Source organism: Nerophis ophidion, linkage group LG05 (assembly GCF_033978795.1).
Source record: "Nerophis ophidion isolate RoL-2023_Sa linkage group LG05, RoL_Noph_v1.0, whole genome shotgun sequence".
In the NCBI taxonomy this organism is placed as follows: Eukaryota; Metazoa; Chordata; class Actinopteri; order Syngnathiformes; family Syngnathidae; genus Nerophis; species Nerophis ophidion.
The window spans coordinates 52,422,877-52,443,394 of NC_084615.1; the positions used below are offsets into that span (position 1 = coordinate 52,422,877).

At 38.3% G+C, this 20,518-nt stretch overlaps 1 protein-coding gene across 2 annotated transcripts in view; it reads right to left on the reverse strand.

The window, feature by feature from the left end:
- Positions 1 to 5,547: 5,547 nt before the first annotated feature.
- The window catches only part of LOC133553382 (plastin-3-like), a 28,627-nt gene continuing 13,656 nt past the window's right edge, over positions 5,548 to 20,518 (reverse strand). For both annotated transcript variants that reach the window (XM_061901509.1, XM_061901510.1), the window contains exons 7-16: positions 18,100 to 18,265; positions 17,881 to 18,020; positions 17,336 to 17,431; positions 15,847 to 16,033; positions 13,889 to 13,967; positions 13,696 to 13,816; positions 10,363 to 10,496; positions 10,130 to 10,253; positions 9,934 to 10,058; positions 5,548 to 5,993 (exon numbers count right to left, since the gene is read on the reverse strand). In XM_061901509.1, the coding sequence (XP_061757493.1) occupies positions 5,861 to 5,993; positions 9,934 to 10,058; positions 10,130 to 10,253; positions 10,363 to 10,496; positions 13,696 to 13,816; positions 13,889 to 13,967; positions 15,847 to 16,033; positions 17,336 to 17,431; positions 17,881 to 18,020; positions 18,100 to 18,265 (1,305 nt within the window). In that variant the 3' untranslated portion in view covers positions 5,548 to 5,860. The remainder of the gene's footprint in view (positions 5,994 to 9,933; positions 10,059 to 10,129; positions 10,254 to 10,362; positions 10,497 to 13,695; positions 13,817 to 13,888; positions 13,968 to 15,846; positions 16,034 to 17,335; positions 17,432 to 17,880; positions 18,021 to 18,099; positions 18,266 to 20,518) is intronic.

Sequence of the window (20,518 nt, forward strand, 5' to 3'; positions counted from 1 at the left end):
GCTGAATTCTCTGCAGCTTTTTCAGAAAGCTGCGGAAAAAGTTGCAATGTTTTGAAGCATTTTTCTGTCCAATTACATTGAATCAACTTGGGATTTTATGAATTTTTGGGTCACGCTTTGCTGTGACCCTTGGTTTACAATTAGCTTCCTGTCATTTAATCTTTTATATTGACTGCCTTATTTTCTGCTTCCCAGGTTCCCGCCTACCTGTGTTGGGCGGAGTTGCAGCTGTTTCCATTTATCAATCAATCATCAATCAATGTTTACTTATATGGCCCTAAATCACGAGTGTCTCAAAGGGTTGCACAATCCACAACGACATCCTCGGCTCAGATCCCACATCAGGGCAAGAAAAAAACTCAACCCAGTGGGATGACTGTGAGAAACATTGGAGGGGACCGCAGTTAGAGAGATTATGGCCCACCAAAAAAGGGGGGCCAGCGGGAATGTGGGGGATTGTTTTATGACCGGAAGTCAGGGGGGTTTAAGACCCACCCAGGAAGTGAGCATGGCTTCCACGTACTTCTAAAATAGGGGAGTCAGCGGGTGATTGATTTATGACCCCAGGAAGTAGACACGGCCTAACCCGGAAACAGGAAGTATTTAATTGCTTCGGCAGAAACGTTATTACAATGATACTGTTTCGACGGTATATTATATGTGACCGTGTTTAAGGCAATCCCAGTTAGGGGAAAATATATTTTTTAAATACCCTCTCTGAGCTGCCACCTTATTGTGGTGAAGGGGTTTGTGTGATCCAATGATCCTAGGAGCTATGTTTTCCAAGGGGGCTTTCATGCCCCCTGGTAGGGTCTCCCAAAACACACAGGTCCTAGGTGAGGGATCAGACAAAGAGCAGTTTGATGATGGATAGATAGTACTTTATTTGATTTGTATGGTATTACAAAAACCAAGACTCCAATTTCCCTCGCCCGGACACGGGTCACCAGGCCCCCCTGTGGAGCCAGGCCCGGAGTTTGAGCACGATGGCGAGTGCCTGGTGGCCTGGCCTGTCCCCATGGGGCCCGGCCGGGAACAGGCTGAAGAGGCAACGGGAGTCCCCCCTCCAATGGGCTCACCACTTATGGGAGGGGCCCTAGAGTTCGGGTGCATTGTGAGCTGGGCGGCAGCCGAAGGCAGGGCACTTGGCAGTCCGATCCTCGGCTACATAAGCTAGCTTTTGGGACGTGGAATGTCACCTCGCTGGGGGGAAGGAGCCTGAGCTAGTGCGCGAGGTAGAGAAGTTCCGGCTGGATATAGTCGGACTCACTTCGACACACAGCAAGGGCTCTGGGACCAGTTCTCTCGAGAAGTGCTGGACTCTCTTCCACACTGGCGTTGCACGCAGTGAGAGGCGACGGGCTGGGGTGGTAATTCTTGTTGTCCCCCAGTTCAAAGCCTGTACGTTGGAGTTCAACTCATTGGACGAAAGGGGAGCTTTCCTCCGCATTCGGAGCTTCTGTCCTCATGTTGGCAACAACAGTGAAACCTGGAGAAGCGTGATTGGGAAACATGGCCGCCCGGATCTGAACCCGAGTGGTGTTTTGTTAATGGACTTTTGTGCTCGTCACAGATTGTCCATAACAAACACCATGTTCAAACATAAGGGTGTCCATATGTGCACTTGACACCTGGACACCCGAGGCCGCAGTTCCATGATCGACTTTGTAGTTGTGTCATCAGATTTGCGGCCTCACGTTTTGGACACTCGGGTGAAGAGAGGGGCTGAGCTTTCTACCGATCACCACCTGGTGGTGAGTTGGATACAACCCGGGTCGAGGGGGAAGCAGCTTAAGCAGGGAAGCCCGGACTTCCCTCTCCCCAGCCACTTCGTCCAGCTCTTCCCAGGGGATCCTGAGGCATTCCCAGGCCAGCCAGGAGACATAGTCTTCCCAACGTGTCCTGGGTCTTCCCCGTAGCCTCCTCATGGTCGGAAGTGCCCTAAACACCTCCCTAGGGAGACGTTCGGGTGGGATTCTGACCAGCTGCCTGAACCACCTCATCTGGTCCCTCTCGATGTGGAGGAGCAGTGGCTTTACTTTGAGCTCCCCCTGGATGGCAGAGCTTCTCACCCTATCTCTAAGGGAGAGCCCCGCCACCCGGCGGAGGAAACTCCTTTCGGCCGCTTGTACCCGTGATCTTGTCCTTTCGGTCATAACCCAAAGTTCATGACCATAGGTGAGGATGGGAACGTAGATTGACCGGTAAATTGAAAGCTTTTTTCTTTCGGCTCAGCTCCTTCTTCACCACAATGGATCGATACAGCGTCCGCATTACTGAAAATGCCCCACTTTTCCACCTGTCGATCTCACGATCCACTCTTCCCCCACTCGTGAACAAGACTCCAAGGTACTTGAACTCCTCCACTTGGGGCAATATCTCCTCCCCAACCCGGAGATGGCACTCCACACATTTCCAGGCGAGAACCATGGGGTTCAGACTTGGGGGTGCTGATTTTCATCCTAGTCGCTTCACTCTTGGCTGCGAACCAATCCAGTGAGAGCTGAAGATCCTGGCCAGATGAAGCCATCAGGACCATATCATCTGCAAAAAGCAGAGACCTACTTCTGCAGCCACCAAACTGGATCCACTCAATGCCCTGACTGTGCCTAGAAATTCTGTCCATAAAAGTTATGAACAGAATCGGTGACAAAGGGCAGCCTTGGCGCAGTCCAACCCTTACTGGAAACGTGTCCGACTTACTGCCAGCAAAGCGGACCAAGCTTTGACACTGATTGTACAGGGAGCGGACCGCCACAATCAGACAGCCCGATACCCCGTACACTCTGAGCACTCCCCACAGGACTTCCCGAGGGACACGGTCAAATGCTTTCTCCAAGTCCACAAACTCCCATGCACCCTCAAGGACCCTGCCAAGAGTATAGAGCTGGTCCACAGCTTAATGGCATCCCTCACTACAGCACTATGTCATCAGTTTCTGATTTATTAACCTGTATAACAGTGCAAAATATTGCTCATTTGTTGTGGTCTTACTTGAACTATTTGTAAAAAATATATATAAAAATAACTAAAAACTTGTTGAAAAATTAACAAGTGATTAAATTATAAACCAAGATTTCTACACATAGAAGTAATCATCAACTTAAAGTGCCCTCTTTGAGGATTGTAATAGAGATCCATCTGGATTCATGAACTTAATTCTAAACATTTCTTCACAAAAAAAGGAATCTTTAACATCAATATTTATGGAACATGTCCACAAAAAAATCTGGCTGTCAACACTGAATATTGCATTGTTGAATTTATTTTCACAGTTTATGAACTTACATTCATATTTTGTTTAAGTATTATTCAATAAATATATTTATAAAGGATTTTTGAATTGTTGCTATTTTTAGAATATTTTAAAAAAATTCACGTACCACTTGACATACCTTCAAGTACCCCCAGGGGTACGCGTACCCCCATTTGAGAACCACTGGTCTATTGTAATCTATTGACAGTATTGACACTATTGAAAGTAATTTCAGTAAATGTACGATACTTTATGCTGCAGAAGAACTTGACTAGAACTTGGAGCAATAATTATATGTAGACTATTTTATTGTTAGTTTATTTTATTGTTCATGGAGTAGTCTATGACTATGTCTGTGAGTATGACTATGGAAACTGGAAATCAAGATCTTACCCTCTTCCTTTCCGTTTTGGCAAATGCAGACCTCATGTGCACGGTCTGTCCACTTGTGGACGGCGTGGGATGGTCTGAACTTGTCAAAGCACTGCCACTAATGGCTGGCCGTGGTCTGTTGAAAATAGTAAGCCCTGCACCTTTCTTTAGCACCAGTTGACGGGTGGTGGCAATGCCCATCTCTGCCCGTCGCAAAGGACCCTCTTCGAAACACGATCTTTCGAAATGATCCCTGCATAATACACTGTACTTTGTGTGTGTGGTCCAATCCAACCGTGTTCGCTTGACCGCTCGGTTCCATATTAAAGCTTCACCGTCATCTTTAGGGAATGTAAACAAAGAAACGCCGGCTGTGTTTGTGTTGCTACAGCCGGCCGCAATACACCGCTTTCCACCAACAGCTTTCTTCTTTGTAGTCTCCATTATTAATTGAACAGATTCAGCAACACAGATGTTCAGAATACTGTGTAATTATGCGATTAAAGCAGACGACTTATAACTGTGATCGGTGCTGGAAGAAAATGTCCGCTACAATCCGTGATGTCACGTGCAAGTGTCATCATATGCGTCATCATTCCGCGACGTTTTCAACAGGATACTTCGCGGGAAATTTAAAACTGCAATTTAGTAAACTAAACCGGCCGTATTGGCATGTGTTGCAGTGTGAATATTTCATCATTGATATATAAACTTATCAGAATGCGAGGTCGGTAGTAGTGGGTTTCAGTAGGCCTTTAATTCCAGAGTTTTCACTCAGTGCTGTTACCTAACCCGTTGCATCATAAAGTTGTATTTTAAGAGTCTTTATTTTTGAATGAAATAAAAATGCTTTAGTCAGCAAGAAGCAGAAAAACATCTGTTATCTGCCTGAACCTTTACAGGTTAGTAATGTGTCAATAATACACGTCATTGATATGTAGTTTTATAAAGTACAAAATATTCATATTCAAAGAGTGTTATGTGTAACAGTTTCAGTCTGTGTTTTTTGGTTGTATTTCAAGTACATTTTCTTTTTGGTTGTGTTTCAAGTACATTTTCTATTGTATTTTAATTACAATGTTAAAAATAACAAAAATGTTTTTAAGTTGAACTTAAAAAGATTGGACTAATAGTATCTTTGATCATTTAAGTCCTTTACAGCAACATCTGTTTTAATAATATGTGATATTGGCTTTAAAATATTATCGTCTGTGTTTTTTTCAAGTGGATAGTAAATTAAAACTGTTACAAGCTATACATTGACTTCTTTGAATTGTTTCAAAGTGTCATTTCGCCAGTGTTGTCCACAGAAAAGATGTCATCCAATATTTGCAGGAATGTGAGGAAGTGGACAACTTTTGTGAATTTATCAATCAAAGGTATAAAAAGGTAAGGAGATAAGCGATATTGCTGTAAATATCATCTTTGGATATTCATCGTTTAATTTCATGTCTGATTGAAGGACACACAGCTGGAACTTTGAAAAACTTGTTCTGTGAAAAAGCACAGCCCATTTAAATGCATTAAAATACGTTTAACTGATGCCAAAAGAGCACAATTGGAAGATCTAACATGCCTTTTAAAAAAATCATTTTATATATCAAAACCAATAAAATTGCATGTAGTACGGATAACTACAGTAATTTCATGAATGTAATGTACAGTATTTTTGGCGTTAATGACTCATCCTGCTTCAATGTGGTGCAGACTAGCAGTGACACACTTGGAACTGTTTTGTCAAGTTCCCTGGCTACACGTGGTCATGTTTTTGATTCCTTTAATTCAATGAGTATAATCCACTTCTTCTCAGCACTGTCCTTCTCACTCAACTTTCTTCCCACAGTTTAAAAAACATGTCTTTATACTAGAGACCGCTCTTCTTTCGATAAAACTGGTAAGCTAGTAAATCACTCGACGAGTTGCGTTGAAAGGTGTTTTATTAAACATTGACTATTGCCTGTTATGTATAAAATGTCAACAATATTTATAGTTGTAAAATATCACAGTCTCTTGGAAACAAGCCCGTTCCTACTTCCAGGCATTTTGCAGCATGCACTGATACAACTTGAGGCTACAATATTGCAGAGTAGAGTCGTGATTGTGATTTATAACAACTCATAACAGAAAATGTGTATTTTATTTATCAAATTGACAGCATGTTTCTATTTGGCTCCCACAGAATGAAGTTCGGAGAAGAAGAAAGTCAGTGGCTTGTCGTCGGCCATGTTTCCTCTAAACCTTCTTCATGCCTCTTCCCATCAGGCAGGCGAAGATGGTCATCACCATTTTGGGGTTAACCTCTACCAAGTCCTCAGGCAAGGCGTACACCTTGGCGCCTATCTTCCTCGCCATGGAAATGGCGTACCTGTTGAAGAGCAGGGTCCTAATTAAAAGAAGAATTCCTATCTTCATGCAAATTCCAACGCTTCAAAAATCGAACTATTGGGAGAAGTACAATATTGGAAGGGGAAAATTGTGACGACAACCATAGAGCAATTAATGGTATTAACTGCAGCCAAGGAGAACAATGCAGACATCTTTGTCCTAGCTGTTCAGTCCAATCCACTTACACATTCATTTTAGTACATGTGTACTAGTGCTAATTTCTTACATATAATTTTCTTATACAGTTTTCAGTTCATACTGCATACTTAAGTTTATACATAATGATAAACCAAATAAATTATTTTCAAATTTATTTAAAACGAAAAAAACATCTAATTGTATAAGACTTTGTTCATTAATTGAAATTACTACAATACATAGAAAAATAGTCATGGTCGTCTACTGTAACACAGTACACAGTGAAATTTAGATATAAAATAATATTTTTTTTTTCTAATATATTAATAAATAAAAGATGTCCAAAACATTTTATATTGTTAAAATCAGCATTTTGAAAAAAAATATTTATGGAAATATACTGTAATAAAATAAACTAATTATTTAAGTAATGTACATTTACAAATCCTGTTTTCATGAGTTGGGAAATTGTGTTGATGTAAATATAAACGGAATACAATGATTTGCAAATCATTTTCAACCGTAATTTCAGTTGAATATGCTACGAAGGTGATAGGTTGATTGGCAACACTAAATTGGCCCTAGTGTTTGAATGTGAGTGTGAATGTTGTCTGTCTATCTGTGTTGGCCCTGTGATGAGGTGGCGACTTGTCCAGGGTGTACCCCGCCTTCCGCCCGATTGTAGCTGAGATAGGCGCCAGCGCACCCCACGACCCCAAAAGGGAATAAGCGGTAGAAAACGGATGGACGGACAACATATTTGTTGTTCAAACTGATAAACATTTTTTTTTTTTTGCAAATAATCATTAACTTTAGAATTTGATGCTAGCAATACGTGACAAAGAAGTTAGGAAAGGTGGCAATAAATACTGACAACGTTGAGGAATGCTCATCAAACACTTATTTGGAACATCCCACAGGTGTGCAGGCTAATTGGGAACAGGTGGGTGCCATGATTGGGTATAAAAGCAGCTTCCATGAAATGCTATGTAATTCACAAACAAGGATGGGGTGAGGGTCACCAATTTGTAAACAAATTGTCAAACAGTTTTAGAACAACATTTCTCAACAAGCTATTGCAAGGAATTTAGCGATTTTACAATCCACGGTCCGTAAAATAATCAAAAGGTTCAAAGAATCTGGAGAAATCACTGCATGTAAGCGATGATATTACGGGCCGTTGATCCCTCAGGCGGTACTGCATCAAAAACAGACATCAGTGTGTAAAGGATATCACCACATGGGCTCAGGAACACTTCATAAAACTACTGTCAGTAACTACAGTTGGTTGCTACCTCTGTGAGTGTAAGTTAAAACTCTACTATGCAAAGCAAAACCCATTCATCAACAACACCAAGGAACGCCGCTGGCTTCGCTGGCCCCGAGCTCATCTAAGATGGACTGATGCAAAGTGGAAAGGTGTTCTGTGGTCTGACGAGTCCACATTTCAAATTATATTTGGAAACTGTGGACGTGGTGTCCTCCGGAACAAAGATCCATCCGGATTGTTATAGGCGCAAAGTTCAAAAGCCAGCATCTGGGATGGTATGGGGGTGTATTAGTGCCCAAAGCATGGGTAACTTCCACATCTATGAAGGGACCATTAATGCTGAATGGTTCATACAGGTTTTAGAGCAACATATGTTGTCATCCAAGCAACGTTTTCATGGACGCCAACTGCTTATTTTAGCAACACAATGCCAAGCCACGTGTTACAACAGCGTGGTTTCGTAGTAAAAGAGTGCGGGTACTTTCCTGGCCCGCCTGCAGTCCAGACCTGTCTCCCATCGAAAATGTGTGGCGCATTATGAAGCGTAAAATACGACAGCGGAGACCCTTGACTGTTGAATGACTGAAGCTCTACATAAAACAAAAATGGGAAAGAATTCCACTTTCAAAGCTTCAACAATTAGTTTCCTCAGTTCCAAAACGTTTATTGAGTGTTATTAAAAGAAAAGGTGATGTAACACAGTGGTGAACATGCCCTTTCCCAACTACTTTGGCACGTGTAGCAGCCATGAAATTCTAAGTTAATTATTATTTGCAAGAAAAAAATAAAGTTTATGAGTTTGAACATTAAATATCTTGTGTTTGTAGTGCATTCAACTGAATATGGGTTGAAAAGGATTTGCAAATCATTGCATTCTGTTTATATTTACATCTAACACAATTTCTCAACTCATATGGAAACGGGGTTATGTAATACATAATTATAAATTAAGTAAAATATTGTTTAAAATATAATTAAGATATATAATGTGATTAAAACATTTTTAAGTTTTAAACTATCACATTAAATAAATTAAAGTAATCCAAAAAAATATTTATGGACAAACTCAAATACAGTATATGTTTCAAAAATATTATAATTAAATATATTTAATTAGTATATCTGAATAAAAATGTGAGCTGTATATTATATTTTTTTGTGTTAAAATCTTTTTTAAAAGACAAATCTGTGATGTATACTCATTTTTTTAAATATTTTATTTAAAATGTACTAATAGTATATAAAAATTAATTTGTATATTGACAGTGAAATGCTTTTCTATTGAATATGTTATTGATTTCACTGCTGCTGTATTAAACACTTGTAAACAATGAAAGCTCAAGCCAGCTGCAGTTAGCCATTTTACAAGAGACTTAATAACGAATTATACAACTAACTGTTTCATTGCCAAACACAGTAGGCACTAATCCAATTAAAAGTAGTTTTTAGGAAAAGCCTTCTTTATATTGCCACAGGACGCTGACATAATTGTCTTACATTAGAAGGCTAAGCTGGCTACAAAACAACTTGAGCTAACAATACTAATGTATCAGTCACACGTTTCTAACTTATTGGTATTACGGTTTCCTTGTCTTCTCCATTGCCAGGAATAATAATCACTGAGCACGCCATTAAAGTATTTTATTTCTTTGTAAAATCCATAATTTTGTGAAAGGTTGCAGGAAGCAGGACTTCTCTTAGAACACACCCTCGAAGTGACTTCTTCTAAGTTGAAGGTGCATTGCCAAGAAATCATAAAAGTTAGAAGTAAGTCACGTTTTTACTTCAGATGAGGCTGAAAGTTAGTGTGCGACTTGTGCTTTTTAAAGCAACCAATAAGAGAGCATTTTCAGTCTTCGTGTCGTAACTGGGTCGTACCTCATTTGGAATGGAAATGATCAAACGATAAATATTTCACACAAAGACCTTTGGTAAGCCTACCATATACAGAGATACATGCAAACGTCAGAGGTCATTAAAAACCTTCCAAACGGACCGGTTGGAGGAAGCATGAAGGAAGGAAACTTTGTTTTAAAAATCATTTTTTTTGCAATGCTTCCACAGTTTGATTTCACATTTTAAGGACTTATGCATATCCCAATTACACATAAGCAGTTGGTTGCGCATAAAAGTTGGGTTTTATATACCATGGCCCCTTTAAGAGTTGGTCCCAAACATGGCGCCCTGTGGTCATGTGAAGGGCTTTTGACCAATCATTTAAGAGAATGTCTGGCCATACTCTCTCTGATTGGTCAAATGCTAGAACCTTCCTGTTCCCGCTCAAACGCTATCTTTGAAATGTGAATGTGAAATTTTAGTTTTTACTGAATGGATTCTTCTTCAAATACTTTTGCCGCACTCTGACTTCCTCTGCTCAGTTCTGCATGTTTGCTATGTCACCGTCATAAGCAAGGAAGTCATTACATTTTATTATATTTTGTGGCTGTGTTAAACAAAGCAAAAGCTGTTTTGGAATGACATAGTGAATGTTTGCAGTGTGTCGCTTTATTACTTGGCATTCTTGAGTTTGTCTTCATCCGTTAGATCTTCTTTTTGAACCAGCTCAAAGTTTACACTCCCGGGTTGGATGGCGTCTATTAGGTCCAAAACGGGAAGACTAGTATTGAGAGATTTGTCCTGGACACAAACACATACGTGTACAGACACGGTACAATGCAAAACAAATTATGTACTTTCTCTTTAATTACCTTAAAGCTTTTGATTGAAGAAGTCTTTTCGGCTTCAGCCAAGGTCTTGTTCACCCATGTGATGATTAAATCGTCTCCTGCGACTTGTCCGTCCCCCAAGTCTTCAAGGACATTTAAAGTGTACCTGAGTTAGGATCACAATCAATGATGAGATAATAAACTTTAATGTACATTTCCTGTCACAGTACGGTAGAAAATGGATGGATGGATGGTCATTAAAAAGGGTGTGTCACCTTCTCATCAGCTGCCAGACCAGTGCCAGAGTTAAAGTGGGATTTCCATCAAATACATCCAGTCCTCCAATTCCAACCAGGGAGAAACCAGCTTTTTCCTTTCCCAGCTCCACGGCATAGTTACAGTTTTCTATCTACCTCACAAAACACACAATAAAATACTCTCAATCCCATTCATTAGAACTCAATTTACTTTTATAGGTTCTGTGTAAGCTGCAGCTTATGCCAGTTGACTTTGGGGCAAGAAGTGGGTAGACCTTGAAGTGGTTAACCAAGACACGTTTACACACAATTCACATTCACACTTATGGACAATTTACAGTCTACAATTACACAATCTTCTAGTAAGCACACAAGGTTGGCCTTTTCTTGTATTTTAGTCATTTACAAAATCTAAATATGGTAGGCTAGGCTACTTAGAGCTTGCAGATACACAACAGCTAAGCAAGCACACAATATGAGCTAGACAAACGTATAACAAGAGTCAAACAAGGCAGTCTAAAACAGCACATTTTTTAATATAAAAAACTATCAAATAATTATAGTTGCATATTACTTAACACATATAGAGCAGAGACAAACATGTCCACATTATTCAACCTACTGCATAATGAACGTGATTTATTACTCAAGAGTGACCACTGGGTGTCGCCAAAAGAAACCAATGAGCATTCCACTTCAACTCATAGACCGCTTAAGTCAAGGGTGTCGAAACTTTTTCTACTGAGGGCCGCTGACTGAATAATCAAAGCAAGCGGGGGCCATATATTTTAAAAACCAATACAATATATGTATAAAAAATATACATTTAGGCCTCCACTCAGGCTTGATCCCGGGGACCCCAAAGGGTTTTGGTAAAAATAAAATGTTAAAAATGTGTCATTATTCAGTATTATTATTTTTATTATTATTCAAGTTTTAAATCTCTAGATCAATATTAGGTCTATCTGTCAATATCACGTTTTTAAAGATTTAAGTTGTATGCTCCTTTTGTCAAAGAAAACCATGTTTTTTTTATTGAAAAAAAACCCACAAAATATGCAATATTTTCACCCTCAAAAATTTTTTAGTAGAATGTTTGAGATTGCATAATAATTGGAGCCGTAAAAAGGTCAACAACTCATAACACCATTGATTTTAATTCCCTATTATTTTTTGTGCAATGACACTTAAAAACAAAACACACTGATCCAAAAGGGTCTTACTCATTAAAGTGTTAAAAAACAAATTATAATTTTTTTTTACTGTTTACTTTTACCACAGTGGTCTCAAGATCAACTTCAGATCTATCTGTCAATTATAAGTTGTTTTTTTTGTTTGTTCATTTTAGGCCAAATTTAAAAAAAAAAAAAAACAGCTCAGTTTTTTATATGGCAAACACAAAATATCCAACATTTGCCCCCAAAAATATCTCAAAGTGAAATATTTAATGTGACGTAATTGGAGCCTTGAATTGGTCAATAATTCATAATTGATTTTGATTCACTATTTTTTTTCTTTAAAGAAACAGCCTGCATGGCAGCTTTGTGTTATTAGAGTAAACATTGCAACATGTTCTTGTTATATTTCACCTGTTTGCTCTTTTATACCACTTTTTATTTTTTTCCATAGTATTTTTAAAATGTGCCGTGGGGCCGTTAAAAAATTACCTGCGGGCCGCAAATGGACACCGCTGGCTTAAGTCATTTTTTAATAACAGGTTAGTGTTTTTCATACCCCCCATTGTTCTCTGACTTATTTCACTTGATCAACCTTATCTAACATTCCCCAATTACAAAATAATAAAAGTATGTCAGTCATGCTAATATATCAGATCAATATCGGCATTGTACGTGTCAAAAGTGAGAATAACACCACCACATTGTGCTAATCTTAAAAATTGATTAGAGCTTGAGCAATAAAAGCTGCAAAAGTCCAATTAAAATTGCTTTGTTTAATATTTTTCTCCCACTTCCATCGCATTTTTGAGGCACTTAACATGCAGGAAAATTCACCATTTTGTGCAAGAGCGTCAGGTCCGATGAAAAATATGACATTTTCGGGGTCATTTCAAATTTTGTTTTCTGGCACCCCCTTGAACATTTCAAAAAGTAACTTCTGCCACCAGATTTATGTATCGTCACAGAAATAACTGAAAACATCTATAACAAAAGGACACATGTAAAAGTCTCAAGAAGCCATGTTTGAAAACAAACACCAAGTTGGCCATCTTGCCAAAAAAGGAGGTAGCACTTTAACAAAATCCTCCTGGGGTTTTGACCAAATGAACTTTAATTAAAATGACAGAGTGGTGGGCAACGACAAATTGCAATGGAATATTGCCTAGGCCGCAGGACGTGACCGTGGCACTTTAATTTGATGGCTTGCCACAAAACTCTCAACATTTAAAAATCAGCTCCACAAATTGAGATATTGCTAAGAATTGGTTCAAATTATGACAATACATTGGGAGTGCTGGATGGGTCAGTACCTGTTAGTACCCAATCGTGGTTGAACGGAAAAACCTGCTCCTTACAGTCAACCATCAAAATGTCATTTAAATCCTTCCAGATTGATAATGAACCGAACATTACTAGAGCTTTATATCAACACCAATATGTTCCCCCTCTGGTTGAAAATGATTATTAGCTTATTTCTAAATGGTCCGATCTTCCTGAGTTTTTGGGTCTGGGCATTGGGAAGGTGTGACCGAATGAGTCATGCTTTCCCGCCGACTCTGCCTCAAGGGCCCCTTCAACGCAGAATGCAGTTTTAATTTTAGTTCAGTATTTTATAGTATACTAACAAGGTATAAAAACAGTCAATTTTGGACATTACATCACAAGCAATAAAGCAGCATTACTTTGTGATGTACAAGTTATAGTCACATTTTCAAAAGCAAGAAATCGCTAGAAATTGCCGCATAAATTCATTCCAGACAGTTGTTAATAACTATCAATTTCACTTGATGAAACCTTTTCTAAAATTCCACACTACAAAATATGAATTCATTCCAGACAGTTAATAATAACTATCAATTTCACTTGATGAAACCTTTTCTAAAATTCCATACTCCAAAATAACTGAAAGCCTATCAAATCAATATTGGTACAAGCCAATACTCAAAGCTCCAATATCTGCATTGTAAGAAGTTGGGTTTATTTTGAAGAGAAGTTTAGCAGTGAGCACACCAGTCTCCTCACACGTCTTTGCACTGACATATGCATTAACCTGATCATTGATCGCACCTAAGGTAAAGGTGTTTATTCATGATTAATGCGGTAATTGTTTGTGAATAATTGCAGTTGAGTTAACTGGTTATATTTGAAAGCCGTAATACATACACATATTTACCTTTTTCATTTGTCCTCCCCCTACTGCCCTAAATGGAGGCATGTTGACTCTGTTGTCCCAGTCCACTGGCACCTTAATTTTTTCATACAATTGAAGGATGACCATGGCGTCCTGCAGATCACTGCATCAACAATAACATGTTTATTAAAAACAGCATCATGGCTCCACATATGCAGTTTTTTCAGAAACTGACCCGTAGATGTGGTGAACATGTGGACTCACTCCAAGAGAATTCATCCAGTTCCTGAATGTTCTTTCCTCTCTGGTCTCACCTGTAAGGGGAATGGAAGGAACCAGGAGTACTCCTCAGGTTATGAGTTCAAACAATGCAAGGAAGCACATTTGGCAACAAGTTCCGTTTCCACGACGGCGATATAAGTGGGGACTTAAATAATCGGCTAAGTCAGCCACATTGACCACATACAGTACCTTTCCAATACAATAAAAAATCTCACTGGAAGTTGCAAGGGAGGCAGAGACAGGACATCTCAATAACGTGAAAACAACTGTGCTAGATAACTGTCCTTTTCATTAAAGGCCCTTTCAAATTGAATACAGTCTTTATCCTTCATGTTGATCGCAACGTTGGATTGGCTTAGACAAAGTGTGCAACCATTGTTGATTTCTACACTTTGTCAACATTTGACAATGTTTAATTTTGTTGGACTGTCCTTTGCTTTGATGAACTGCCATCAGAAGAGTCTGCCTCACGCATGGGACAAAGAGAAAAAATGTACTTAAAACAAAAGTGACGTCATCTTTCCTTCAGTGTAGCGACATAGCATTTTTTTCTCTATGCTTTTGTACAGTATAAATAATTTATGAGAATGCTATCACAACATGAGGACCGACTGTACTGTTAAACAATGTTTCAATTAAACTGAATTTTATCTGATAAAGGTTATCTTATGTCTGTGATATAGCAACGTGTCAACAGACCGCAATTCAGTGCTATATTAATGAAAATATGCAATACATACGTGTGTCTGTGTTAGCGGGATGCTAATGCTAATCTGTTCTCATTGCTAACAAAGTCTGCGTCTGATAGTAAATAAACCACATGTTGTCTGGGGCGTAGATTTCAATGACACATGATTGAACTACCATGATAGCGACTTGTCCAGGGTGTACGCCCCCTTCCGCCCAATTGTCGCAGATATAGGCACCAGCGCCCCCCGCTACCCCAAAAGGGAATAAGTGGCAAAAAATGGATGGATGGATGATTGAACTAATGAGGGGTTAGAAGAGGTCAATCCCAGAGGTGTGTAATAACATGCTACATTTACTCCATTACATTTACTTAAGAACATTTTTTAATAAATTGTACTTGTCAGAGTAGTTCTAATGGAACACACTTTGTACTTGTACTTAAGTATTTGGGGGGAAAAGAAATGCTTCTTTTACTCGTTATTTTAATATATATTTTTATTTATATATTATCATTATATTTCTTTATAATCTATAGATTACCTAATGAAAAGTGTTATTTATTGGTCTCGTTAGAGAGACTTCTTCCAGGGGGGCGCTGTCACATAACCACAATTCACCAATCAAACTCAGCCTGGATGACACATGACCGCACTCACTGTAAAAAATATCATGACGTCTTTTTAATGTTTACTTATAAAATATGAAAAATAACATTATATCATGCAATGTCACATGTGTCAGAAGAAATGTTTTCATTTCAGCCTACTAGAATTCCACTTCCAAGTAAAGTAAACATGTTGTGGTAAGTCGTGTTTTTTTATGTTTTAGCTGCGGATATGCAAACATTATCTCTGTTACCATAAATAACTGTAAAATGTGCATCTTTTGAAGTACATACTGTTTTAGTATCTCACGCGCACGCACGCACACACGCACCCCATTGTGTGTGTGTGCTTTTAAAATGAAAAAAGTATCATTAAAAATAGCTACAAAATAAAACACAAGTAACTTAATGCTTGAATAGTTTTTTTCACTGAATATTCTGACTCAAGTAATTACTTGGATGATAATTGTTTTACTTTTTCATATTGCTCCAAAGTAACAGGGCTCTTGAGTTTTGGCTAATCTACTCACCTCAAAACTCAAACTAGAACACAAAATTGACGGTGGTTAATCATTAATCATTTTGGGCTTAATTGTGTGTGTGTCAACAATTCTTACTCATCACATTCCATTCTTGGTTCTCAGGTTTGGTGAGAGCCGGGTGTTTGTTGAAAAGCGTGGCCACGAAGGCCATGTTGAGCTTTGCGTTTCCAGACACCACATCGGTCGCCGTCACAAACTGTCGACAGCCAAGGGAGTCGGCTTGTTCCAGCATGCGCTCTGCTCTTTTTGCAAGATCTTTCTCCTGGTGACACACAGAGCACACGTATATTATTGAGATATGAATGAAGCTAAATAGGTATGACCACATTGGCATGTAGAGAACAAATTATATATATATATATATATACATATACACATATATATATATATATATATATATATATGTGTATATGTATATATATATATATATATATATATATATATATATATATATATATATATATATATATATACATACATATATATATATATATACACATACATATACATATATATTTATATATATATACATACACACACACACACACATATATGTGTGTATGTATGTGTATATATATATATATATACACACATACACACACACTCACACACATATGTGTGTATGTATGTGTGTGTATATGTGTGTGTGTGTATATATATATATATATATATATTCTTGTAAGGGAATTATGTATAAATGAACAACAAATAATGGCCAATGCATCTCATTTGAATAAAGTGCAAGCAACACTTTATGGTTGAATTAACAAAAGGAAACTTTGAAATGTAGGGATATAATACAATCTATCGATACATCGACCAATTGTTACACCCCTAGTCGGATTCATACATACTTTTCTTATTGTGTAGTGTTGAATATAAAAAAAAATATCTGATCAAGTCAAATTGGTCAAACAGATCAATGAATATGAAAAACAATATTATTACCTGCCTGGAACTGACTTATGCTATCTTTAGATTCAAGGGGAGTAGCAATTATTTTCCAGGTGACACCTCGATCCCAATATGTTAATATATCATCATATGCAGTAAGTTGAATGATGCGGACATGTTTGTTACTGGATACTCTCTAATGCGCTTCTCTGCCTAGGAGACTTTGTATGTGTAAGTAATATGCAACTGTAATTATTTAGCATATAGTCTATTATGTTTACCTTTTGTAAATGGCTTGCCTAAAATGCAAGAAAAGACCAACTACTATTTTGTTTACCTTTTGTAAATGACTTGCCTAAAATACAAGAAAAGACCAACTACAAGTAATTATTGGAGGACATTTAGATGTTAGCTGGCTGTCCAGCTTTTCACAAGTAAACACATTACAGGACTGCTAGTATCGGAGAGTTTAGATACAAGCCGATGTCATCCGATACTTTGTTATTGTGCTATTAACAGACCGATAGCCGATGTCAATATTGAATCGAAACACCCCTAATTGCAACATACTCATTTTAAATTGGCAAGTGACTGTTTTTTCTGGGATTATAGCAGGAAAAAATGACACATTTGTGGACTATAGAAAAGGTTGTGTCAATCTTTTTCTTACATAAAGTCCAGCCATGTCAATATCAATTCTAGGAACGTTGTCTTTGCTGCCGTCTGGTGCAATCTGCTCCAGCAGGTGGAAATACGCCTTGGAATCCTGCACACAATCACCCAAACACAACAATGTTGACATTGTGCCAAACAATGTACTACTTTGTATAGCATTCCTTTTTTTGTACAATTACTGTTTTGCATACAAATCGATCACGTTATCTCAACATTTAGTGTTTCCTATTCATTTATTTACACTAAGATCGTCAAAGTTTAAACATTGGGCATGGGATTAATGACAAAAAAACATCACATTCATTAAATGATGTATGAACACAGATCAACTATTACTTCACTTTTGACTTAGTTAATGGATAAACACCTTTTCTGTAATATTGTGAAAATGTTCAAAACGTGCACTCTACTATAAAAAAGTTTTGAACAAATAAATAATATATTTTATTAAAAACATATATAAAAAGCACAATATCCTATAATACAGTGAAATACTTAAAACTGCAGATTACATGTTGCACACAGATCATTTCCTCTCACCTTAATATCACCCGAAAAGTTTGTCAGGGTGATGCCAACTTTCTTCAGGTGGAAATTGGCCCAACGCAGCAGCAACTCTTCTGGACTCAGTTTCATTAACTCTTCCAAACTCTCTCCTTCCTCCAACAGCGCTGCGATGGCTGAATGAAGTGTATTGAATTATTGTTATTAGTTTGGTCACGTTGTGTGTGTGTAACAAAGTGCTAATTAATGAAGCACCTTCATTGCGGCTCAGCTCGATATCTGCAAACAGTCCTATCTTAATAATCTGCCAGAGGAGTCCGAGCACCAGGTGAGGTTTTCCCTCTTTCAAGTCTTGAGCACCAATGTTGACAACTTGACAGCCAATAGCGGAGGCCGAGTTCAGCGCCAAGTTTAGGTTCTCCTGTTAAGGACAAAACACATTTCACTCAAAAAAGTAACTTTTTAAACCTTGTAATTGTTTCATCTATACTGTATATGAACTATTTACACGAAAAATGTGTAATGGTATTTGCACAGAAAATGCGTAATATTATGCTATATATCAGTGATTCTGGTAAAATGGCAAGGAATCATTTGATTCAAGTACAGTGTTTTGTTTTTGTTGTGCTTTGTATATTCAAAACACAGTGTTAATGTTCAAACTGTGTTTAATATTACAGTGGCCAAAATATTAAATATACTTGGCCCAATGTATTTTAACGTTGGTCATTATGGCGGTCCTTGGAGAGCAAAGTTTTTTCGGAGATGGTACTTGGTGAAAAAAGTTTAAGAACCACTGCAACGCACACGCGCGCACACACACAATTTATACAGCAAATTCTACAAACCCCATTTCCATATGAGTTGGGAAATGGTGTTGGATGTAAATATAAACGGAATACGATGATTTGAAAATCCTTTTCAACCCATATTCAATTGAATGCACTACAAAGACAGGATATTTGATGTTCAAACTAATAAACTTTATTTTTTTTTTCAAATAATTAACTTAGAATTTCATGGCTGCAACACGTGCCAAAGTAGTAGGGAAAGGGCACATTCAACACTGTGTTTTATAACCTTTTCTTTTAACAACACTCAATAAATGTTTGGGAACTGAGGAAACTAATTGTTGAAGCTTTGAAAGTGGAATTCCTTCCCATTCTTGTTTTATGTAGCGCTTCAGTCGTTCAACAGTCCGGGGTCTCCGCTGTCGTATTTTACGTTTCATAATGCGGCACACATTTTCCATGGGAGACAGGTCTGGACTGCAGGCGGGCCAGGAAAGTACCCGCACTCTTTTTTTACGAAGCCACGCTGTTGTAACACTTGTCTTGCTGAAATAAGCAGGGGCGTCCATGATAACGTTGCTTAGATAACAACATATGTTGCTCCAAAACCTGTATGGACCTTTAAGCATTAATGGTGCCTTCACAGATGTGTAAATTACCCATGCTTTGGGCACTAATACACCCCCATACCATCACAGATGCTGGCTTTTCAACTTTGCGCCTATAACAATCCATCCATCCATCCATTTCCTACCGCTTATTCCCTTTTGGGGTCGTGGGGGGCGCTGGCGCCTATCTTAGCTACAATCGGGCGGAAGGCGGTGTACACCCTGGACAAGTCGCCATTTCATCACAGGGCCAACACAGATAGACAACATTCACACTCACATTCACACAACAATCCAAATGGTTATTTTCCTCTTTTTTCCGGAGGACACCATGTCTTCTGTTTCCAAATATAATTTGAAATGTGGACTCGTCAGACCACAGAACACCTTTCCACTTTGCATCAGTCCATCTTAGATGAGCTCAGGCCCAGCCAAGCCGGCGGCGTTTCAGGATATTGTTGATAAATGGGTTTGGCTTTGCATAGTAGAGTTTTAACTTGCACTTACAGATGTAGCAACCAACTGTAGTTACTGACAGTGGTTTTATGAAGTGTTCCTGAGCCCATGTTATAATATCATTTACACACTGATGTCGGTTTTTGATGCAGTACCGCCTGAGGGATCAAAAGTCCGTAATATCATCGCTTATGTGCAGTGATTTCTCCAGATTCTCTGAACTTTTTGATGATTTTACAGACCGTAGATGGTAAAATCCCTAAATTCCTTGCAATAGCTTGTTGAGAAATGTTGTTCTAAATCTGTTCGACAATTTGCTTACAAAGTGGTGACCCTCGCCCCATCTTTGTTTGTGAATTACTTAGCATTTCATGGAAGCTGCTATTATACCCAATCATGGCACCAAACTGTTCCCAATTGGCCTGCACACATGTGGGAAGTCCCATATAAGTGTTTGGTGAGCATTCTTCAACTGTATTTATTGCCAACTTTCCCAACTTCTTTGTCACGTGTTGCTGGCATCAAATTCTAAAGTTAATGATTAATTGCACAAAAAAAATGTTTATCAGTTTGAACATCAAATATGTTGTCTTTGTAGCATATTCAACTGAATATGGGTTGAAAATGATTTGGAAATCATTGTATTCCGTTTATATTTAAATCTAACACAATTTCCCAACTCATATGGAATCGGGGTTTGTACAATGGAATACATCTAGGATTGAGGACATCACTTATGACCTGTAATTATTTGTAGTTGTTTGTCCATAATCTGTTTCTCTTGCATTCATTATTGGTATTGTGCTACAACCTTTTTGC